The 25,350-nt window shown below is 49.9% G+C and overlaps 1 protein-coding gene across 1 annotated transcript in view; it reads right to left on the reverse strand.

Moving 5' to 3' along the window:
* The window catches only part of PSD2 (pleckstrin and Sec7 domain containing 2), a 144,123-nt gene that overhangs the window by 13,117 nt on the left and 105,656 nt on the right, over window positions 1-25,350 (reverse strand). Inside the window, exons 8-11 of the mRNA XM_005280822.5 lie at window positions 13,980-14,069; window positions 11,729-11,772; window positions 6,292-6,482; window positions 4,742-4,812 (exon numbers count right to left, since the gene is read on the reverse strand). Of these exons, the coding sequence (XP_005280879.1) occupies window positions 4,742-4,812; window positions 6,292-6,482; window positions 11,729-11,772; window positions 13,980-14,069 (396 nt within the window). The remainder of the gene's footprint in view (window positions 1-4,741; window positions 4,813-6,291; window positions 6,483-11,728; window positions 11,773-13,979; window positions 14,070-25,350) is intronic.

The following is a 25,350-nucleotide window of genomic DNA, read 5'->3' on the forward strand; positions in this document are numbered from 1 at the left end:
CCTGATTCACCAACCCCCTACACTTCTGTTTGACCTTAAACACTTGAACTTCAGGGTATCTCGTAGTTTATCTCATCCACTTTCCCTTTCCCTATTCTATTCAGAATCTATTAAAATGCTTTAGAAAGACAAGGTGGGTGAGGTAATACCTGTAATTGGACCAAATTCTGTTGGTGAAAGATTCAGGCTTACCCAGAATTCTTCTTCAGGTCTGCATAAGCTCAAAAACTTGTCTCTCTCTCTCACCAACAGAAGTTGATCCAATAAAAGCTATTACCTCACCCACCTTGTCCCTCTAATATCCTGGGAACAATACAGCTACAACAACTCATTGGCTCACATTCTCCGCTGTGCCAGTTTCTGCTGGGCGTAGCTGAAGATGGTGTTGGGAGCCTGGGACCAACAGGGAATCAGCCAGCCATTCCCCTTTGTCCTGGTACACTCTCTACAGCAACTCCACATCTGCTGGGACTCCAACACGGGAATCCCTCATTTGGAAGATCCTGCCAGCTTTTTGGCCCCTTTGCTCCATCTGAGGAGCTGGATAGGAGGAGAGAATCAGGCCCGTTGAGCCTGATTCTGCTCCCTCACACAGTGATGAAAGTCAGGAATAACTCCAGTGTGAGGCCAGAATCAGGTGGTGTTATTATGGAGATGTAGCTCAGAGAGAAAAGGGACAAGGGCTTTTCATGATCCAATCTACTGATGGGGTGTGGAGAGGCTTCCCACTGGCTAAGGCCAGGGCCAGCTTTAGGACTTGCAGGGACCGATTCAAATATCCAGCGGCGGTCTGGGTCTTCGGTGGCACTTTGGCAGCGGGGGGTCCGCTCCGCGTCTTCCCGCATCACTGAAGGACCCCCCGCCTCCGAAATGCCGCCGAAGACCTGGAGCAGACCCCCCCCACTGCCGAAATGCCGCCGAAGACTAGGAGCGGACCCCCCGCCGCCGAAGTGCCGCCAAAGACCCGGAGCGGACCACTGCCAGGTGAGTAAAAAAAAATTTTAAATTTAAAAAGGCGTGGGGCCCTCTTAGGCACGGGGCATGATTCCGGGGAATCGGTGGAATCGGCCTAAAGCCGGCTCTGGCTAAGGCTCTGAGAGTACGTCTACACAGCAACCCCCTCCCGCAGCAGCGAGTCTCAGAGTCCAGGTCAACTAACTTGGGCTCACACTGCAGGGCTAAAAATAGCACTATAGACATTTGGGCTCGGGCTAAGCCTGTGGGACCCCCCCCCCTCGCCCGTGTCTCAGAGCCTGGACTCTCTCATCTCTCCACACAAGCCCGAGTCAGGTGTCCAAGGAGCTGAGACTTGCTGCCGTGGCTCTGTTTTCGCTGTGTAGACATACCCAGCAGCTCATCTCTGCCCTGGCTCTCCCATGCTCGGAACAGGATTCGTGCCTCCTGGGCTAGGTTTTCTGAAGTAATGCCCAGCTTGCTGATTCTAGGGCTTAGAGGAGTTTTACTTACCCTCCAGCCTGCTCTTACCCTTTTGCAAGGAGTTTGAAAACTCGCCCTTTTAAACATGCTCAGTACCATATTAGCACGAGGGAGCACCTCTGTAAGCTGACTGCCCACCTGTACAGGCATCGGGCAATTACCGAGGGAGCGCCCCCTCTCCTGCCTAGGCCAGATCACCAGATCCACTCTCAGGTGGAAGGGCTGCAGGATCAGGCCCTCTGGACGATCCCCAAACAAGCAGCTCTTCAAAGCAGTCCTACATAATAACACTTAGCTCTTCACACACAGCCATAAATCCTCTCAACACCCCTGTGAGTGAGGTAATTATGGCTTATTATCCCCATTTTACAGTGGTGAAATTACTTGCCAAAGGCCATACAGTGAGTCAGCAGCGTGGCAGGGATTAGAGCTCAGGAGCTCTACGCTTGTTCCTCAAGACCCGCTAAGGGATCCAGAAATTGCTTCTCCAAACTATGCTCGGACGTGCCAATCCAGCAATTAACAAGAGGGAGTCAACAACATGTGCCATCACTGCACCATTAGGTGCATTGCTTCTATCTATCTATCTATGACAAGATGAGGGATGTAATCTCTTTGGTTGGACCAAGTTCTGGTGATGAAAGAGGCAAGCTTTTGAGCGACACATAGTTCTTCAGGTCTGGGGTAGCTCGAAAGCATGTCTCTTCTATCCACAGCAGCTGGTCCAATAAAAGAGATTACCTCCCCAACCTTGGCTTTCTCCTAACTGTGAACAACATGGCAACAACAACTCTGAAAACAACAAGGGAGGGTGTCTCTCTCTCTCTCATTACCATACTAACTGCACACCAGGGTCCAATGGGACTCTCTGTTCTTACTATCTCATACGCAGGACCAGATCCCTGCTCCCTGGCCCAGCCTCTTTGTGCTGCAAGAGTGGAGTGAGCAGCTGGGGCTTGTCATTGTATAAGGAAATCCCCGGATGATGTAGAGTGAGCTACATTGGCTTTGTCCCACCTCTTTCTGGCTCCCCTCTAGTGCTGGTGGTATGATAGGGGCATGGCTGGAGCACCTGACACTCCAGTGATCCAGGACCAGTGGAAAGGCCCTTTGGTTTCCATTGCAGCTGGTGTAAGTTAGAGCCACCCTGAGGCTGTTCTAACTTATGTCCCAAGATCAGGGGAGAGTGGCGAATGCTCTAAACCTGTTGCCATCTCCACTGCTGGGTCCTGCACTGAGTGTAGCTTGGCTAGATGCGGCCTTAAAGGTCCAATTGTGTCCCTGAGTGTGCATACACAGCTCCCCACTGCCTCTGCTGACAGCTAGTCTGGTATTGCTCAGGGCAGAATCTGTGTTCCTTATTGTCATCATGGTCTGGAGGCTGGTAATATATAACTGATTTATACACTATCCATGGAGACCACTTCGCACTCTGTGAAATGCAGCTACCTCTGGGGTGAAATGTGGCAGCTACTTAACAGCACACAGCAACAATCTGCAACCATTTAGAGTGAATGTGAATAAGAATGCCATAGCAAACCAAAACTGCAGCAGAGAATTGTATATAGGCAGATTCCATTTATCCCTCTTGATGTCTGCCCAGGACTTTGGGGTTAATATCGCCTATGAACTGCCATGGTATCATGGATGACTACAAGTGGCTCTGACCTCAGCTTTTCCATCCCTACCAAAAGAGAGCATCTTCCCCAGCATGGTGACCCTTCCCTTAGCTCCACCTGGGGGACTGGCTGAGTACTCACTAAGAAGGAAGTAGCTAACATCACCTCTTCCTGTAGATGCTGCAATCTCCCTCCCCAAGCGCTGCCCTAGCCGGACTCTGCTAAGCTGGAGATCTGCTGCAGTCCCAGCTGATGGCAGCATGGATGTAAAAATCCAAACTGGCTGAGAGCAACAGGCACCAATCAATTACCATCAGCCCCTGCCAGATCTCCGAGAGCCCCGTCACACACACTCCAGGATCACCACCAGCACCACACAGACATTGTCAGGGTGTGAGCATGGGGCTGAGTCACAACTTCGTGCTGCCCCGAGGGGCCCTCGTGCCTCTCTTATATAATTCACTATTTGTTTACTTCTGTTGTGTTGGAGACGTTACTGCGATGCACGTGGTTGCCTACTCACAGGAAGTGCCCTAGAGGCAGACACGAGGATGCAACCAGTGACAATACCAAAGGGCACCAGGAGTGGGATTCTACAGCTGTTCTCTTGAGCTGGGCTTTGTGCTTTACCTCATCCATGGGGAGACACAGCAAGCAGAGTTGTGTGGTGGCCCCCTTAGGAAATACATACACGTGTACAGTCTGCCAGGAAAGAGGCAGACACTCCAGCATCGATCCCTACTAAGGACCCAACTCAGCGAAGCACTGAAGCCTGTGCCTCACTTTAAGCACGTGAGTTTCCCATTGAGGTCAACAGGACTATTTGCATGCTCAGTTAGGCCCATGTGAATACCTCATTGAATCAGGGACCGATTATAGATAATGACAGGGCAGGAAAAGACCACCCTGACCCTCCACCGACCTCAGCTACAGGGCCGGCTCCAGGTACCAGCGTAGGAAGCAGGTGCTTGGGGTGGCCAATTCAAAGGGGTGGCACTCCGTCCAGTATCAGTGCGGCACGTCCAGAGCTTCGGCGGCAATTAGGTGGTGGGTCCCTCATTCCCTCTCTTCCTCTTTGAGCTGCCGCCGAATTGCCACCAAAGAGGAAGAGAGGGAGGACCCGCCGCCGAACTGCCGCCGAAGAAGTGGCGCGATTTAGGTTCCGTCGAAGAGCCGCAGCTCGTCTTCTTTTTTTTTTTTTTGCCGCTTGGGGCAGCAGAAAAGCTGGAGCCGGCCCTGCTCAGCTATGAAGGGCTATCCACTGCATCAGGCCCCACCAATATCCTTTCTGACCCGGCCACCTTCCTTGTGAGGACCATCCCCCCAAAGGCCTAGCCTCATTTCTCCTTCTTTAACCTCAGAACATTGCTCCTTGTATTGCCATCTTCTAAGACTGGGAAGCCTTCACTACAGCATTCCCCTGCGGATATGGAAGACAATCAAGTCCTCCACCCCGAGTCATTTGATTACATACAGTTAATTCCCTCCAGCTCTCCTTAAGAGCACCTCCTGCTCCTATGCACAAAACACGCTGGAAGTTGGAACCTGCATCGTGAGAACGGGCTCAGAATCGCTGCCTCCTTCTCCAATATTTGCATCATTTTCTAGGAGTCTTCCCTTGTAGCAACATTTCGTACAGCATGAAAGAATAAATATCAGCATGGGACAGAGTTGGCCATTTTTACCTTCTGCAAATAAAGAATGGTCCCTTTAAGCACAGCATAAAACTTCTTCCATCCTCTTCTTCCTCTCGGGGCTAAAACGAAGAAAAGCAGCTCGTTACATGTGCCTGTTAACTACAGCTTCCTCTTCCTCCCTGGTAACGCCGAATGGAAGCTGCCACACCACTTGTTCCGTAGGGTCGGAGTTGGGGGCCTGGACAGAGTAGCTCCATGGCAATGCCTGGCACTACAGAGGGCGCCGTCCAGCCTGGGCAGGCTGAGAAGGGAGGGGGGCTCTGCGATGATGGGTGAGGATGACAAATGTGTCCTGGTGATTAGTATAGGGCTGCTCAGAGAGGGGAGACTTTGGGCCATAACCTTAGGTATTCCTGGGGTTTTAATGGGTCTCAGTGACTGGGCCATCCATCTCCATTAACAGAAATAACCTCAGTGGTTTTACTAATTGCCAGTAATTAACCAACAGATTTCAAACACATTTCCCCGTATCTCTCCTGCGCTCCTATTTCACTGCAGTGTTACTTGGCATCTAGTTGCTAATGGAGCTCAAGCACGTACAGTGCGATGGCAGAATGCAGACAGGCCAACGCCGCACAGTTGAGACCCTGCATCCAGACTCTCCCCAGGTTCAGGGGCTCGTGGGGTCTGGGGTTTCGGCTGGGCTCATGCTAGAGAACGGATCTGGGTCTGGACCTTCCCTATAGCTCAGGGTGCTGGGATCCATAGTTTGAGTTAAGCCCAGTATAAGGATGGGGCCAGCTGCAAAGCTCGGCCGTTCCTGATGCCTGGGGGCAGCTGGTGGCAGTGATCTGGTTTTGACCCACCCCTTTTAGAGGAGTGGTTGGGGCTCTGTTGGGGCTCTAATCATGGGGCCAAGCGTGGGGTGGGATGGAGATACACAGCCCCACTGCGAGCCCCAGGATGTGCTCATTGCTATACCCCAAGCATGCAGAGCATTTGCACCATTCTGTGACCAGCCAGGTCTGAGTGCCCCACCTACTCCCCCACCCCCAGGCTGGTTAGCATCCCAGGGAGACAGGAGATTGCAGAGGCTGTAATTGTGGTCTTCCCTGAATGTGGGGCTGCCAGGGGAGAGCCCCCAGCCCGTGTAGGGACAACCATCACATCTCCCTTTGTTTGCAATTTTGCCACACCAAGGAAAAAGCAAAACCAGAAAAGGGGAGTGAAAAGCACTGAAATTAGGTGGTGAAAGTTCTGAACTGGATGGCAGAGTTCACCCCCCTGCACCAGGGGAAATATACCATAGCACAGCCCTATGCACCATTGAAATCCTCAAAATAGGATTGAAGTGGTGCATTGGCCTTGACTTGGCCCTCTGCCCTGGGACACCCAGAAGTCAGTATATGGGGTCCCAGCTACCAACCCTGCAAACCAGTTAGGTTTATCTCTCTGCATACTTGTTTGCGGCATTCACCCAGCTCTGGTCTTGATGCTAGACCCAACTCTTACTGCATGTCCTGGTACTGTCCTCTCTGCCCTAGGTGTCCCTTACTGGCATGTCATGCTACATGCTGCACTTCTCTTCTAACACGTACTTCTCTTCCCATCTGTATCAGCATGGGTTTTCCGGGTGAGGACGCCGTGCTTATAGGTAATTGCATTCAGCGCCTGGGGAATGTCCAGGAAAGGATTGCTGCCATCTACGATCCGCGTCACTTTCTTTGCACTGGCTCCTAGTTTGTCGTCCACGAGTTCCGACAGCGATTTTCTCAGCTCATCCTCGTCACTTGGAAAGAAACCCAGAGAAAACCTTGAACAAAGAACATTCGTCTTTGACACTTTGTTTTACCTGCTGGAGGGACCAGGCCTTGGTTCGAGCAAGTCACTCATTACAGTAGTGGTAGAATGGTGAACCAGGTTGTTATATACTGAAAAGCATGGCGTGCCACATATTTGGGGTCAAATATGAAGGGTCAAATTCTCCTCTCGTGAGCACTGCTGCAGCCCTGTTGACTTGAATGGCATTGAACTGGGCATAACGGCGAGAAGCATTTGACAGCCCGTGATTGTTCTCATTGCAGCTTTGTGACATTACTTAGTCAAACAGGAGACTGGCCGTTCATGTGGGTATCAAACATCCCCAGAAACATCATGGTTAATGCTAAGAAAGCATATGTGGAAGGGAGATTCAGCCTCATGCTTCAGGGCTTGGGCCCACTATTAGAGACCTGGGTGAGATCTAATGTGGGAGGCAAATTACCCCAAATCAGCTACTGTGGGGTTCTTACACCTTCCGTGGAAGCATCTGGGTACTAGACTAGACAGATCTCCAGGCAGGTGTAGAGTGGGCTGGAGAACATGGGGCTAGGCCCACCTGATTATAGAATGAGGCCCACTGGAGAGCAAAAGGTGACTGGAGCAAGAGGAATGAAAGCCAAGCTCACGTGGTGATGGAGCCCAGCTGGGGAAAGGGCTGCAGAGAGTCGAACAGGACACTCAGAGGAAGGAAAGCTCTCCAGGCAGGAGGCCCTGGGAGAGACCTTGATGGAAGGAGGGACTGGGAAAAGCTCTCCACACAGGGAGGCATGGGAAAAATCTTGACTAACCAGGGAAGTGATTACGGGGTCTACACTGCAATTAAAGACCTATAGCTGGACTGGGTCAGCTGACTCGGGGCTTGTGCTATGGGGCTATAAAATTGTGGTGTAGCTGTTTGGGCTTGGGCTGGAGCCCAGGCTCTGGTACCACCCCAGAACAGCCAGTGCCTAAATGGCACAACTGGGACCACTACAAATTAGCCTGGGGCCATATCAGAGTTCAGATGTAAGCTATGCAATAATGGGCAAAAAGAGACTTCAGCTAGCAGGGATGTCACCAGGGCATCAATGTATAAGAACATCAGAACCTAAGAATGACCACATTGGGTCAGAGCAAAGGTCCATCTAGCCCAGTGTCCTATCTTCCAACAGTGGCCAGTGCCAATTGCTTCAGAGGGCATGAACAGAACAGGTGATCATCGAGTGAAGTATCTGTCTCCTCCGATGGCTGGCCTGCTAAGGACCAGAAGTCTGGGCTCCTCTAGTGAATGGCCAATGCCTTATTGTCATTGCACCATGGGGGCACTGGAGCTTGGGGTCAGGGTGGGGGCATGGCATTTGTGCCCACTACATTTCTCACATGGACCTCACGTCTCCCCTTCCAGGGGCTGGGTGGATCTACTTGGATGTGATAGTGTGTATTGCACTAACACTCTTGTGAGGCACTGTGGAGAGGGGGCTAGCTACGGGCATGGGAAGAGGGGGTCAAGTGCCCAGAGTGTGGGGAGTGACCTGGTTGGGTATCTAACTCGTCTGGATCTCTGAGAATGCAGCAGGTATCCTGGCGCAGGGGGTCTATGTCACCCATGCGAGTGTCTGTGCTCAGCAGTGTGGCTGTGTGATCCCTGCTCCAGGCAGTACTTGTGTTAATGCTAAGGAACCTAGAGGTCTCTCATGGTGCAACCAGCTTGTCTGCAATAAAGCAAGGAGCCCTGCAGCCAGGCAGCATCTGCCTCCTCTTCCTCCAGGGTCTCAGGCTGATACAGAGAGAGGAAGGAGAAGAGTTCATGGAAATGGGGGGTGAAGGGGTGGGAGGAAGAGATCTATGAAGTACCAGCTAAATCGGGCGGGAACTGAATTGCCCCAGCCTTTAGAAGGCTGATGCCTGGGGGCTCTGTTCTCCCTACTCACGGTGTTCAGGAGAGGCTGTGCGCATGGTAATCCAGCGTTTTGCAATAACACGATAATCGCTTCCCTGTTTTCAGCTGAACTAGCTGCACTTTCTCTGAACTCTCTTATATAAAATTTCCTGCCAGATGCCAGTGCATTAGAGCAGCCTTAGTGGAGCTAGAGGGCTCCCTCTAGTGGCTGATTTACAACAATACTCTGGTTTTGCTGACCATTGCCTGCAATGAAGTTGATCTGGTTGCTTTGGCCTGGTGGGATTTCTCTCTCTCTCTCTCGTTTATTTAGGATGGGATTTTCAAAAGCACCTAATGGAGTTCAGAGCGTAATTTCCATTGATAATCATTGAATACTTTGTGGGATAGGGCCAGCTACATAAGAACAGCCATACTGGGTCAGACCAAAGGTCTATCTAGCCCAGTGTCCTGTCTTCCAACAGTGGCCCATGCCAGATGCTTCAGAGGAGTGAATAGAATAGTGCAATTATCAAGTGATCCATCCCCTGCCATTCAGTTCCAGGTTTAGAACTGGCAGACAGAGGTTTAGGAAGACCCAAGCATGGGGTTGCCTCCCTGACCATTTTGGCTAATAGCCACGACTTTATCTAATTCATTTAAAATTCCAGATATACTTCTTGCCATCACAACATCCCCTGGCAATGAGTTCCACAGGCTGACTGTGCGTTGTGTGGAGAAGTCCTTCCTTATGCACTTCCAACAGTCTCATCAGCAGTGCAGGGCAAAAATTTTCTCATTAAACTTTTTTTGGGGAAAAAGACTAAGATTCAACAGCACTACAACATTTTGTGAATTCATCTTGGTTTCTCCAAATTGTTCATTTAGGAAAAACTTTTTTTTCATGGTTTGAAATGACTTTTGTGTCACCATTTCCTAGAATTTTATTTTTGAAAATTCAGAATTATTAAAAAATGGTCAAAATCAAAACAAAATATCTTGTTTCACCCAAAACAATTTCCCCCCATGACTTTTCAATGCACCAATTTTTTTAAAATAAATATTTTCCGTCTAAGGCAAAATGATTTCCCTCCACCCAACTTTTTGAAATTGCCAACAAACTGAAAAATCCATTATTCACCCAGCTCTATTCATCACCCCATTGCTTTTCAGGAAAAATAAAACCAGACAAAACATTCTCCAGTGTAGCCAGGCAACTGCAAGGCATGTGCAACTGGTGCTGGGAAATGGAACCTCTCGGCCACAAGTCACTTGTGCGCATCTGGCTCCAGCTGGTAGTGACCATCTGATGGCCACTTTGTGAAATGACTTAGTGGGTCTCAGTCCAGTTCCTGATACATAGGTGGGTGCATCATAAACACAACCACCGCCAGAGGCGAATTAGGGGTTTGTGGGGCCCTTGGGCCAGCGCAAGTGGGGGTCCCTCCCCATCCCCACCACCTGTAGTCCTCCCCACTCCTCCTGGTGCTCATGCTGAGGAAATGGGGTTGCCCCACCCCCGCTCCCACCCAGCATTTTGTGCCCAGACTCTGCTCCCCAGCAGGATCACTGGGTGGGTGGAGCGGGTTGGAGCATGGTTTTACCCATTTTTCCAGGGGGCCCACAATTGGCCAGAGCCCCTGGGCATGGGCCCTGTCAGCCCAGCGGCTAGTCCGCCACTGACTACCACAGCTGGTAATAAACTGGCTCCATAGAGAGACCAGGGACTGAATGGGCCAGGATGAAAAAAGGTCTCTCCTGAAGGACAAAGCGGGCGGGCTGTCCAGAACGTAGCAGATCTGTGTGTAAATAAAGGGGTTGCTGCTAGAGTAAGAAGAGTCCTAAACACACATTTTTTTTATTATTTTTTTTAAAGGATGTGGCAAGACCCACTTCATGGCTCACTTGATTCAGGCCCATCAACCGACACATGAGGTTTCAAGGCGAGGCCAGTGCACCCTGAAGAGTGTATTTCTAGCACAGCTGTTCCACCCCACCTCCACCTTGGACAGCTAATATTTATATGCAAAGGATCTTCCCTGTTTCTATCTTGGCTGTTTTTTACCTAATACCCACATCCCCTTCAGGCATGCGAGTTTCTAATGGGAAAGCAACCAAGGCTTGGCTTACTGAGCAATATATGATTCTCTTCCTTTTTTCAATTACATTGTTTGAGTAGCTTGTACAGTAAATTTCCATAATCAACCGACTGTGTGCATTGTAATGGACTGGATGACATTGTGCTCAGGGGGTTGCAGCAGTAATTAATCCTGGTGGAAGGGAGGTAGATAAGTTCTGGTTTCAGCAGCTGTGCACGTTTTCCACCTGGCCCCGTGGTGGCTCTTGATGGGACGTCATCCTGAGCTTGTTTCTGTTAGTTAATCCCTGGGGACAACTGCACGGGGAGTGAGCGCTGCACACACCACCCGCCACTGCCCGGCATTAATGGCCTGATTTGCAGTGGTGCCGCAGGCTCTCAATGCCCATCAAAGCCCACTGGAGCTGCACAAGCTAAGGACTTCTGAAAAATCAGGCTACAACTGCATCAATACAAGAGGCATCTGGAATGGGAGGGGTCAGAAGGCCAAGAGCAATGGGATGGGGATGAGCTGGTGCTTAGCAGAGGATGAGACAGGAGGTCTGGAAAAAGAGAGATTTGTAATGGGCCTTCCATGAGCAGAACCATGCACCTCCGTGGAGCCTCCCTGAGGCCAATGGGCATTGCAAGAGTGGGGCCTAATGTTGTAAACAGATGGAGTTTAAACCAGGTAAAGGGACTGGGGCTGGAGTTAAGGTTTTGCAAAATTATTATTATTATTATTATTGGAGATGATAAGGATGACATTGCTGACCACGGTAATTATGGTATTAATTGCTCTGAGGCATATCACTGGCCCTCATGGGATGCTCATGGGTGCCTTCTGCACATGTGTGATACAGAAATAAACCCACCCACCAACAGGGACAGGCGGACTGGTCAAAGCCCAGCTTCTGAACTGAGCAGTGAATGTTTATCGTACTGGGGAGCTCACATCTTGTTTCCTTGGCGTGACAGTCACCCCTCCACATGCAGATACGTCAGATACTCCAGCAAGGCGGTGTACCTCTAAAGGGGTAAAATCCCCCCTATGCAGAGGGCCAATGCTATGCCTTACCTGGTGCCTATGCCTTGCGCTGGCCCTAAATGGGGTTGAATTTCACCTGTTCAGAGGCATACGTCCTTTCTGGAGCATTACCAGTCTCTGCGTATGTTAATACTGCACTTTCCTGAAGCTTCTTGAGCTAATGATCCAAGAGCCATCAGCTGCTTTGAAAGAGACCTTTCGGGTAAGAGGGCACTGAAAAATGATACTTACATGGCCCACTCCAGCTTCTCATTTTTGATTGAGTTATACAGCGTCTGAAACAAGAGCACAATATTAGCTCTTAGCAGCTTCTCCAGGCAATGGGTCCCATTTTTGGACACCTCCCAGGTGAATGCCCTTTATACGGCCTGTGGTGCAAAGTGCTCTCAGAGAGATGTTTGGTTACGGCCCTGTTACAGGAGAGCTGTTTGGAACAGAGGGGCAGTCACCATTTTCACAGGCCTGACTTTTATTTTTCCTGGTGGGTGCTCCACCCTCACTCCACCCCGAGGCCCTGCCCCTTCCCCTGAGGCCCCGCCCTCGCTCCACCTCTTCCCACCCCTGCTCTGCCCCTTCCCCACCCCGAGGGCCTACCCTCACTCTGCCTCTTCCCGCCCCACCGCCTCCCGCAAGGCACCCCGCCCACCTACTGCTCACTGCTCTCCACCCTCCGGCGAATGCCTCCTGCCAGCCACCAAACAGCTGGTCCACGGATGCGGTGCTGGTGGATGCTGAGCACTCGGTATTTTTTTTCCATGGGTACTTGAATGCCGGAGCACCCATGGAGTCAGCGCCTATGACCATTGTGACGGCAGGGCCGCCCAGAGGTGGGGGCAGGTGGGGCAATTTGCCCCAGGCCCCGGGCCCCATAGGGGCCCCCACAAGAATATAGTATTCTATAGTATTGCAACTTTTTTTTATGGAAGGGGCCCCTGAAATTGCTTTGCCCCAGGCCCCCTGAATCCTCTGGGCGGCCCTGTGTGACGGTGCCTCTCTTGCAGGCATATGGTGACGCTGGTGTCGGCAAGGGGTAACTGCAGTTCTGCTCAGAGGGGAGCAGCTTTCATTGGACTTCAGGCATGTTACGGGGTGTCACAGTCCCCATAGGGGCTGAAGGAGTTTAATACCTCCCTGCCTCCCCCAAAGGGCGAGAGCACGACTGGGGTGCTGGCATTTGGAAGGGAGGTGTCAAGGATTCTCCGGGCAGGGACAGACTCCTGGTGATTGTGAATTCCCTGCTGCACAAGTCAGCAGCTGTGCCGGGAAGGCCAGCCCTGCTTTAGGGTCCTGTGTCCCAAGCTGTGACCTTTGTTCCTACAGCACTGGCTACATCTCTGAACTGGAGCGATTCCTGCGTGAACTCCTGCCTTCTCAGAAACTGTTGGAAGGCTCCCCGCCCAAGGCGAGCGGTGGGCGTTTGGAATGACCCACGTCCAAGAGGGGAATCCCCAAAGAGCCCGTCTGAGCCGTGGTTACACTGCAATTCCCACTGGTAGAGCTGCACCTACTGGGACGTACAGGTTTGAAAGATCCTACTGTAGAAGAGACTTCAGAGGGGAAGGCGGTGTCTGCAGTAGGGAATTTTAGACCAGAATTCCCATTGCTATCACTACTAGCTTAGCCATGGGTGGAAGGTTTGTCTGTAATTCCCTACTGCAGGGGTAGTCACTAGGCTAGTGCCTTAAACACAGGCGACCTGCATTCTCCTCCTGGTAAGTCTCTCTGTGCTTCACGCTCCCAATCTGTGAAATGGGCAGTGATGTGTAACAGCCTCGCTGGGGTGCTGGGTGACAGGACTAGCTAGCACTTGTAAAGGCCAAAGTAGTGTTAAGGCAGAGCTGTGCCAGCAGCTGGGTGAGACCTAAGGAATTCCTGGCTCTCTTTTCTGGGCAGAACCTACTAGGAGCTCCGAATACAGGGTGGGTTCACTGGCAGGGAATGTAATAAGGGGAACTGAAGCCCCCTATTATTTTGGGTGCATTGCTCTGTGTTCAGATGCAGTGGCGCTGCGGGCTACGTAACTACTGAGACAGACAGCTACACTTTGGTACACTTCGAGGACAGTGAGAAATCACAGAGTACAAACAAAAATAGGTCCGTTTTCTGGCACCAGAAAACGGACATATTCTGACATGCCAAGTTATCACAAGATTCTTGTGCTTTCTTAGTTTAGCTAAGACTGCTGCAAAGCTTCGACACTACCCTGGAAGGAAAACGGAAGGTACATTTGGACTCTGACAGTCAGGACCACCAGAAATAACAGTGGTAAGGGCCTGAGGTGAGGAATCAAGCTAGCCATGTTCTATTCCTTTGCCTTTCTGTTTGGGTCCTCTCCTACCTATGGGCTATTCAAATTATCAGCTCTTCAGGGCAGCGACTGTCTCTCACTATGTGTATGTACAGTGCCTAGCACAATGGGTCTGCCTTGGAGATGGTGCCTTTAAGTGCCACCCTAATAACACTAACATTGATATCGCATTACCTTCAGCAGATCCTTTGCAAAGTCCTTCCCATCATTTAAGCCATCCAGGTTTGCTATAAATTGTTGGCATGACATCTTCTTTCCAATATTCTGCAATGCAAAGAAACAGAGCCTTAAACCCCTGGATAGCTCCCAGTTTTATCGAACTGCTTTGAGCAACTGATTGTGGACCTGATCCAAGAGCCTAATGCTGAACACTCGTGAATGTTGTAGCTCCTCTCTTCTATAGAGGTTCTTCTGTCAGGCTCATCGCTGTGGTATCTGATGTTTGCAATCTGAACCTGGCTCCACATTTTTCAAATCTAACCCCCCCACACACACCAATTGGGCAGTGTTCCCAATCCAAATCTGGAGCCAGCCTTCTAACATGGGCTTACCTCTGGCAATCACACATTACTGAATCCAAATTGAGGGTCCGACACAACAGCCGAGTCACAAAACCCAAGCCCAGGTGCCCCTACTATAGTAAATAACACTGGGCTAGATTCCCTGGAGCCAAAGTAGCACAGAGTGGCTGTGAAGTACTGTGAAGTGTCTGATTGAGGGGTTGGGTGGGTTATTTTTAGCAATTTTTATGTAGATGTCCAAAAATCATGGGGGTTCTCTTGGTCTACTCTGTAGTGAGTACTGTAATGTATATATAGTATGTACTGTAAAGAGTGATCTGTTTGTAACGTTCCCAAGGCTGCTTTCACGTCAGACGGTTTCAAACAATTCTACGTTGAAGTGCACTAGGGAACCTTTAGTGCACACCAGCAGGGTCAACACAGACCAATTAATGAGCAACACGTTTGTGCGAAATCATACTCCCCCAGTCCACATTACTGTTCCGTGTAGACAAGCCCTTGACACAAGTACCCAGTTCTGGTGTCTTTCCAGTATTTCTTGGATAAACACTGCTTTCATTGGCTTTGTACTGGGGGTGTTTTTCAGTTAACACCTAAAACCACAAGCCTGAAAAGGGCTTTGCTATACTATCAAAGTAATTAAAGCCAGCACCCATCCTGGGATGGAGTGAGAGGGGTGGCTCAGGGGTGAGGAACTACTGTATTCACCACGGTGCAAGAGGAGAGCACAGGGGCTGTCATCCAGAAGGACAGCAATGATGGCTTGTTGTGTGTATCTGTGGGACCCTGCTTACAGTGACGAGGGTGAATCAGTGCAAAGTGAGGTGGGTTCTGGAGGTCGACAGGGTGGAAAAGAAACTCGAAAAACAAATGAAACAAGCACCTCCCCCCCAACCCAAGAAATGCTCCCCATGCACTAGAAATGAACCCTCAATTGGCGTGAAAGCCCATCAAATAGCAAAGGAGGCCAACTGGGAATGTGCTGACTTCCTGGCAGTGTTTATCGCTGTGCACAGCCTTCACCACTCCACAGCACTGGTTGCTTTCAGCGCTGATGCCGCTTTGTCCCATATCACTAGCTAACACCATGTGGGCAGGCTTTGAGATTAACACGGCTAGCTTTGCCCCCTGCTGCCCCATTAACTGCGGTTGAATTGAGGACACGTTTCTCTCTGAGCGGCTCTGGTTGCTGGTGCCACATTTGAATGACTCTGTCTGATATTCCCAATTATGCAGACTATCACTAGCAAGGTCTGGATTAGTCAACACCCAGGGGAGGTCAGGGAGGAGAGCAATAAAGCGCTGTAACAAATCTGCAGCCTCCTAGGGCTTTGCAGTCAACACGGTGGCTATGCAGAACTCCCCGGCAGCCGCAGAAACACAACTCACTCTTCCAAAAGGACAAGCCAACCTTTGCAAAGGTGGGGGCCTACATTCATGCCCCCTCAGTACATATTCATGGAACTTAATAGAGCCTGATTTTTCCAAACAGCCGACCACCCAGCAGCCCCTATTGAAGTCTGAGCTAATACTGAAAATCAGGGATCTTATTTAGAAGCCTAACTATAGACACACATATTATAAAGTCTTGCCACGTCCCTGCTAATGAGTTAACTCTGGGCAGCCTAGGAGCTAGAACGCAAAGTGAAGCAGTGCTGTTTCTCTCCAGTAGAGGTCAGTGGGACTCATGCCCACTTGCTAGCCAGGGTATGGCAGTGCTACAAGCCGCCACCTTAACAGAATGGTGTGGATGGAGCTTGGGGGAGAAGCATAACAGACCAACAATGGACCTCCAAGAGAGGGACCTGGTGCTGGTGACCCTGAGGTGTTGAATACCCTCACCCAGGGAGGGGACGAATGTCTTCGCCCACTGGGGGAGGTACCAAGTATCCTTGAATCAGCTAGTGGAGTTTCTGTCTATTCCTGCTTGTATGCACAAATGCCCCATAGCCCGGTTCCAGCACGGAGCAGTGCTGAGGAAAGCAACCATTTTCCGAGCTAGGCAAAGGGATGAACACATACCACTGCTATGTCCCCTAGGCCAGGCTCCCATCAACATTAACTAGTACGGACCTGCTCATTAAATCTCTCCAGCATAATGGGCCAGCATTATCCCTGGTGTCAGTGGGTTCTCCTGCCACTGAACAGTGCTTGCTCATAGCGGTGTGAGATCCCTGCCTCTTTAGAGTCCCTGAGCCGAGGTCAGATGGATGCTGACACCACTTGTGGTTTGTTTCTTTTAGAGATAAGTCATGACCAGAATCCTGAATCCAAATCCCAAAGCTCCAGAGGTGCCTGACATCCAAACCCAGGTTTAATTGTCACACACATCCCCTGTGTTTAGAATGGGATGTAAAAAGCCACCCAGACCCCAAAGACCCTCAACTGTGGAAAAGTTTTGCAGCTGGAACCCATCACTACTTCACAGAAGTTGTTCCACATTCGCAAGGAGTAAACACATGTTGTTGCCGGCAGCATCTTCAGGGGCTGAATGCTCTCATGGAAACCACTCCAAAGGGGTCAGATACTGAACACGGATGCACCGATCGGCTGCAGCTACACTAGAAAAAAACATCATTCAAAATCAGACCAAAGGAGACATTCTTGTGCCACAAGACCCGGTTCAGCAAGATACTTACGCACATCGCTTAACGTGATGCATGGAAGTAGTTCCATTCAATGTGAGCTCTCACACGCTTACAGTTAAGAACTTTCTTATGTACCTTGCTGAATCAGGTTCTCATTGCATAAAGGGTTGCCTGCAGACCTTGGAAAGAGATATTTCCCTGAGCAACTGACTAGCCACATGCACAAGGTCAACTTGCCTTTCTATGAAGCCTCAGGCATTGGCCAATGGCAGAAGGAGGAATCAGGGCAGTGATTACTGCTATGTTCCCCTAGGAGAATGAACTTTTACCCAACACTACATCCTGGACACAGGATGAGAAGTGAAAAATCAGGTCTCTGTGTAGCTCACTCATATAGAGTATTCATTTAGAGCTCATACATATAGAGTTACCTCCCTGATGTGTTTGAGATAGATAGATAGATAGATAGATAGATAGATAGATAGATAGATAGATAGATAGATAGATAGATAGATAGATAGATAGATAGATAGATAGGGTCTGATCAGGGGCGGCTCCAGGCACCAGCGCACCAAGCGCGTGACTGGGGTGGCAAGCCGCGGGGGGCAGCCTGCCGGTTGCCGTGAGAGCGGCAGTCAGTCTGCCTTTGGCGGCATGCCTGCGGGAGGTCCGCCGATCCCGCGGCTTCGGCGGCAATTTGGCAGCGGGTACGCCAAAGGCGCAGGACCGGCGGACCTCCCGCAGGCATGCCGCCGAAGGCTGCCTCACTGTCGTGCTTGGGGCGGCAAATACATAGAGCCGCCCCTGGGTCTGATTCTGCGCTCACATAGTATTATCCTGGTGTACCTCCACTGGAGCTTTAGCCACATGGTTGTGAGAGTAGAATGAGGCCTAGGCTGCTCAACTTGCACAGTTGGGTAATTAAATGCCAATCCGTCCAAGATGCATGTCTCCAGCATCTGATGCAGTCAAGCATCAGTGACTCCTCCCTGCTTCTCCCGCAGACCTGGTAATATCCCTTGATGAAAGGCTGGCTAGGTGTCCTCATTAGGTGGCTCAGCAGGTGACAGAGCTCTGAGCAGGAGGGTTAGCCCAGAGGTTTAGATGAGGAGAGGAAAAGCAAAGGTGCAGTGCAGGCTCCAGATTCAAAAGGCTCCTGACTCAGAAGGAAAATGAGGCACTGCGACATAGCAGGGAGCTGAAGACATTGCAGCTCGCTAAGAGCACTGCCCTCCTCGCTTGTCTCTGGGAGGTCTGAGCACATCTGATGAGCTTTAAAGTGATGCCTGACATTGGTGAACACATCATCCAGAAAGCACAGCATCCTATCACATTCCCGGCCTCTGAAAACTCTTCTCTCTGTGGCTTCACAGCAGGATGTGGCTTAGTTTACACAGATTGATTTCTCAGTGCTCACACATGCTGCCTGGGGCCAGGGAGCTCTGGGGCAGTAAGTATTGGATGAGAGTGGTATGCTCATGAAACCTAGCCTGGGATGGCTGTCAGGAAAGTGTGTAAAGTAGGATGTCACTATGGAAGTGACACCACAATCCCTTGCAGACCAATCATAGTCACCAAGTGGCACTACGTGGTTGTGACGCTGGCAGACCAGGTGCCAGCTCATACCAAGGTTCCCATGTCTCCACTGGACACTAAGAGATGCACAGCTGGAATCTGTCTGGCTCACCTGGTGGTAGAATAGGTATCTGAATCATAAGCAAGTGTTTGGACTCTATTGAATGCTCGTGAGCTGCTGCCTGCATTAATCTCACTTGTAATGTCTGCGTTCCATAGGGTAATGTAATGTTTGAGTGGCTGTATTGTGAGCCTCTCTGACTGTCTGAATCGCCAGACGGGAGAGGGAATTTAATTAGTGTGAAGAGTTGCTCTTCTACAGAAATTATTAGCTCCCTCCCCCTGAAAGAGGAGACCCGTCGATACCAGATGGGCTTGGATTGGATCTTACAACTGGAAACTCCCCACATCTGGACTGAGAAACCATCAACAAAAGGACTAGAGATTCTGATTGTTTTCTGCTCTCCTTCCCATGAAGATGAGTCCTGCAAGTGGATTTCTCCCATCAGCTGAGATTGCAGCTCAGAGTCCATGGCAGGAGGGGGATAATAAACCCCAAACCAAAGGAACTAAGGATCTCTCTGCTGCTTGGACTCAGGGTGTGTGTGTGGGGGAAAGGGGGCAAAGTGTTTCTAGGCATGAGCAAGAGATCCCCAGCTGCCTAGCCTGGGTTAGCCCTAAAGGTTAAATGGAGCTTGCTGATGATGGAAGCCTCTATTACCTTTCGAAACTTTAGACTGTAACTCATTTGTGTGTCTGTTTGCTGGCTTTAACCTTGTAAATAATTAATCTCCCTTTCCTAGTTAATAAATCTTCATTTAGTTTACTATAAGATTGGCTACATGCTTTGTCTTTGGTATGAGACCTAAAGCACAATTGACCTGGGGTAAGTGACTGGTCCTTTGGGATCAGGAGTAACCTGAATATTGCTGTGATTCTTGGTGTAAGGGGGCATTGATCACAGAGATAAGCCCACCAGGGCGGCGAGACAGACCGGAGAACCCAAGGGGGTGACTGTCTGTGACTCCATGGTAAGGCTTTTAAAGTGCCTGAGGTGCAGCTGCTTGGAGAAATCTAAGTTTAGAACTCAGCCAACTTAGAGTTTGTGCCTGGGTTTGAACAGTCTGCCCTGTGGCTGGTACCCAGTGGCCCTCTGTTCTAGCTGGCATTGCACCATCTGTAACATGCCATTTCTTCTTCACAGCAACTCTCAGAACAGCTGCAGACATGGCAGATTTGGTTCAATGCTGATGTTGAGTTAGAAGGGATGGGATAAAATGGCTGTCTTGGCCTTTGCCAAAATGCTCATGGAAAGCAGTGGAGTTATGCTGATTTACTCCAGCCGAGGATCTGGCTTCTATAGCTCTTTTCAGCAGTAGCTCTGAAAGCATGACACTCCAACAGGTCAGGGTCTTCATCCCCATTTTATAGGTGAGGAAACTGAGGCATAGAACTGGAAAGTGACTTGCTGGAGGTCCCATGGAAAGGTGATGGGCAAGTTGGGACTAGGACTCAGATCTCTGCACTGGACCCTGCTGCCTCCTCAGCAAAAGCACTAGCAGCAAAAAGCCTGTGTTGTGTGCAGTGTTCTACTGCACACAGGGAAGGAGAGAAAGATGAAAGAGGGCAGTGAGCCTTGGATGTGTAATTACGGTAACTGCATCTCTCCCTATTGTAAGGGATGATGGGGAAACTCCCCTTCCCTAGGAAATTAGTGAGGTCTTCACCAAGATTAGCATCTCTAAGGAAGAGTTCAGGAGCAGCCTGGGAAATACAGACCCACAGACGTCCTCAAAGGCCATGAGACTGGGGCTCCAGCCACAGAGGGGTTCTCGGCAGCAGCACTCCCTGTGCTGCTTCATGAGAGGTTGAAAGGTTGGAAGGGAAGGATGGATGGGTGTGTGCCTAGTGGATCTAGAGCTATATGGATCCACTGTCCAAACCCCCTTGCAAATGGGGAATGCAGGGGCCATGGATGTTATTTCACCCTGAAGGCTGTGATAGTCCTGACAAAGTGGCTCTGCTGTCGTGTGGCCTGGGTGCATAGGGATTCCACTCCTTGGAGAACTTCTGTGCATGGTCCATTTACATGGGCTTTGTGCAGGAGTCAGGATTTGGCCCAAGGACTAGTCGGATTTCACTCACAAAGACTGCAATAAACAAAGTGCCTGGATCGCCTCCTACTTTGTTTACACCAGTATGACCTCAGTGTGACTCCTCTGAGGTGATGGAGTTACTCCAGATTTACATCTATCTATGGAAAAACTAAATGACACCCAGATACTGAATGATGACTCATATCCAAATCACATCATTGTGCATGCAAATGACTGATTAGGTGAATTAGGCACATTCAATCACCCAGTTTGCTTGCACAACAATGGTGGCTTCTGGTGCAAAGTAGCTGTGTATTTTGCATATGCATTTGCATGCCTAACATTTTGAAAAAAACAGCTCCATTATTTTATGATTCATTAGTTGCTGAGTGCCATTGGTGTGCCACGATGCCACACAAAACCAACCTGAAGAAGGTAGAGTTCCTGCCCCAAACTGCTCACAAGCTAGACTGGAGAAACCAAACCATTTGGACAGAGGGTCCAATCCTGCAGGCTTCACACAGGCAAAACTTTCATTGCTTTCATTAGGGGCTTGGCCTGCATAAAGCTTGCAAGATCAGGCTCTGGCTTCATCAAGCCTAAGCTCAGCCCCTGGATGATGCAGAGGTGAAAGGTCCAATCTCAAAGGGGTGCAGATTTCCTATTGTTTTAACACTGCAGAACTGCCAACCCCAGACAGTCAAAAGTCATGAATCAGGGACCCCAAATCGTGAGATTGGCTTAACAATCATGAGATTTTAAAAGAACACTAATGTGGGGGAGGGGATAATTTTTGAGCTCTTAAGGGTCACGTTTTCAAGCTTTGCTCTGCAACCACTTTTTTTCCATGAAAGCTGAGATTATCCTGTCATTACATGACTCCAGGAGCTGTGGCTTTAAGAAAAAAACCACATGAAATATGATGAGGGTTATGATAAAACTGCAAGACGCAGCAACACTGTGATACTTATTCATCATTGTTATGTTTTGGCCAAAAGCCTTGACCCAGGTGTAATAATAACCAGCAGTCATGCACAAGAAGGTTGTGTGGCCATTGCAGACAGAACCCAAGTGGTCTCTTGCATCCTGTAGTTAGCTCCTTTCCAGAAGATCTCAGGAACTGAAGTAGTCAACAGCAAAGTCACATTGCGGTGTTGCCAACTCTCATTTTATCACAAGGCTCCCATTATTTGGTATTTCTCTTAAAGCCCCAGCTACAGGAGTCATGTGATTATGTGACAAACTCAGGTGTCATTACAAAAATATGTTTCAGTTACAGAGAAAACATGACCCAAGTGCACCAAGCACTAGTCAATTCCAGGCTCACTGCACTGCACCTGCTCCAGCAACGAACTGGGGTTAACCCCTTCCAAGCAAGTGGGATTTCACGCTCTCTCCCACCTCTCAGCAATGTGCAGTAATGTGTTGAAACACGTCTCCATTATGTCAATAAATAACGTCATAGGTGGTGTTACAGCACCTGTAACCAAACAGTTAGGAAGAAGGAGGCAGATCAAATCACATATGCTGCCTCCCTTAGCATTTATTTTAAAATGAGAAATGTCTATGAATCTTTGATTTGTTATTAATGATGTATTTAGAAAGGTCCCTGCCCCTAGAAGACTGTTGTACTGAGTGATTCTTGGTCAAAAGAAGATTTTGACTCATTGAAACCCACTGGAAGGAATGTAGACTGTGGGAAACATTCAACATGTTTTTAGGGTCTGCTGTGATGGGGTGTCAGAGTGGGTGCTGTGAATATTAGTGAGAGGAACCCAGATGCTAATGCATGATCAATAGCTTTTTAGTTTGAGGAATCCTGTTGCCATTGAAGTCTATGGGAGTTCTGCCACTGATTTCATTCAATAGAAGCAGGACTGGGCCTCTGGAATGTAGCAGGGAATCACCCACCCACCCCAGAAATACATGTAATTCAGATACTTTTTAAACTATATTGTTGTAATGCACAATCACGTAGGTATCCACACACACAAAAGGACTTCTTACACAAGAAAAAACCAAATCAAATGCCAATACTTCAAGCAAAGCACTACAATCACTGCACTTACCACCTGGCAAAGGGTTAAAGAGCAGAAAGAGAGGATCCAGGAGCAGAAGGAGGAAAAAAAGGAGGAGAAGAAGGAGAAGAAGAAATTAATGTCACACATGCAGAAAAATATAGAAAAGAACTTCCACAGCGAAGGGAAACCTCCTTAGCCCAGGAAACTCACATTGATCCTCATTTCTACAGCCAATCACAAAATATCAATTGTTGTCCCTGGACAGTTAGAAAAAAAATGTTGCTTTTGAAATTTACGATGAACATTTTCCCTGTGAAAAACCATAAATGCAAGTGTTTTGGCTCTTTGAAAAAATTCCCATTTTCTGTAAAATTTTGGAGGGATTGGTTTTTCATCAAAAAAATTGAATATTTTGACTGAAAGGGAATTTTGTGTTTTGGATGGAAAGCCATTTTTGGTTGGGGGGAAAAATGCTTTGATGAAAAAGAAAGTAGACCAGTTGTACTCAGTTCAGACAAAGGATTTGTGAGATGTGCTGTTCATGCACAATCCTGTTCCAAACCCAGATTAAAAAGCATGAAACACCATGCTCAGTGCATATTTATTTTCCTGACGGGCATCTGGAAATCTAGCCGGTGACTAATGTAATGCTATCTATGCTATACAGCACATACACTACTCTTGGGAACCTGTGATTTATTAGCCAGTAGGTCAGTCCTGCCAGCCTTGGGAGGTCCCAGAATGTTATTTATGGTAGCCTTGTAATGCAGGGCGCTACACGCATTCTATTAGGGACTCTTGCTAACGGAGGGCAATGAGACATTTGCTGTTTGTGCTGCTTCTGTCTCTGTTGCACTGCAATTTCTTTTTTCTCTGTAGCTTATTTTAGATGTAGCTCTGACATCAGGGCTTCGAAACCTCTCTCTTTCTCTAGCATCTAGTCATTGTGCAGCTGGAAGCTTGGCCTTGTCATTGTTAAGCCAAGCGGGGCGCTAGCCGATGGCTTGGATTGGATTCCGAGAAAATTGTTCAGGTTGGTCATGCATTTCAATGTCCTCATGGCAGTGGGGTACCGTAAAGTTGGGCACAGCAGCCCCCCATGGAATACTGCTGAGCGTGGAGCAGAGAAAATAGCACCTGCAATTGCCCCAGCAGATGGGAGGTTGAGGGCGGCCGTGCAACATGCCCAGATGCCCTTGTGCTGCTGGGGGTCCAGGGCTAAGCAGGATCTTGCCCATTATTTTTGACCTGTGTCCTGTGTCCCTGTTTAAATATCCTCCTGACTGGCTTATCTGTTTCATGGCAGGCTGAAGCCCTATGGTATGTCAGTTGCTCCTCAGGCCCTTCTCCTGCCCTCTGCTGCAGGATACACCTCCATCCCAGAAAGGGCTGCAACTAGAATTTTCCTAAGGCGGGGGCCCAGAGCTCTTCCTTCCCTGCCCTGCGCCCTGCCCCGTGCTCTCTCCCCCACACTCCTCACTACCCTCAGCCACATCCACTCCCCCTCCCTCCAGCTCCGCACACCCCTCACTCCAGCTGCTCAATACCCAGTTCTGAGCTTTTCCCCTCACATTGCCCTGCAGCCAGCTGCAAGCTCTCCCCCCGGCACCAGCCCTGCGCTCTTCCCCCTATGTTGTCCTACACCCAGCTCTGAGTTCTCCCTGCCCCATACCCAGCCGCAAGCTCCTCCACAACAATATGGTCACGCTGAAGAGCGCCATCCCCACCAGGGGCCAGCCCCATCCTCCTTATGCATCTCCGCTTCCCCAGGAAGCACCAAAAGGATCCAGTCCTCCCACCGTCCTGCAGACTGGGAGTGTCTGGAGCCCCCATCTCCACTTCTCCCCGGGGGCTGGGGATGCCCAAGGTCCCTGGGTGCCAGAAGGGTTGCAAAGGTGGGGTGTCCTACCCAGGCAAACATAGTGCCACTCAAATTTAATCCACACCCCCCCATGGCGCCCCGGAGCCCAGACAGCCTTAAACCTCTCTCTCAACCTTATGCAGATCTGTGATTGAACCTGAAAATCCATTTGGCTGCTAGCTCAGTGTAGACTTCTCCGGCCTCACTCCATCTGCAGGACATTATTTCCTTGTCCTCCCAGCCTGAAGGGCAGGAAGAAACCTCCTCTCAGCACATGGGTGGGGCGGGCCACAGGGGTGCCTCTGTCAGAATTGCAGCCAAATCTGATCTGGCCCTAAAAACGCACAAATTCAAACTAATAATCATCCCATGAGCAGCGTGTGTGTGAAGGAGGGAGCGGCGGGCGCAGCAGAACAGCATCCGAGCGGGCTGCTCGGGCTGTGGCCTGTGAGGCCCTATGGATGCCATTGGGGGTAGCGCTCACTCCTCTCCCCCCAGGCTCAGTGGCAGAAGGTGGCTGTGATCCTGCCGTCAATGAGCGTTTGCAGCCAGATGGCTCATTCTAGGGGCGGTGCTGGTGCAAACACCTGGTCCCCACCACCGCACGCTGAGAACATGGGTGTGAGAACTCAACATCCAGCTGGAAGGCCAGAGCAGCAGGCTGGTGACTGCACTCCAGGCAAGCCTGGCCCGCTCCTGGTAACGCCTTGGTCACACCCCTCACTCCCAGCACCCGCATAGTCCGCTGAAACACGCCGCACTGCACCTACAAGCTCTGCAAGGGGGGGCAGCTCAGCTCCCGACTGGATTCGCCCCACTGAGAAGGGGTTCACACGGGAGCAGGACATGGGGGCTTGCATGCAGACAGCTAATTAAAGATCTA

This window comes from Chrysemys picta, chromosome 8 (assembly GCF_011386835.1).
Source record: "Chrysemys picta bellii isolate R12L10 chromosome 8, ASM1138683v2, whole genome shotgun sequence".
Taxonomy (NCBI): Eukaryota; Metazoa; Chordata; order Testudines; family Emydidae; genus Chrysemys; species Chrysemys picta.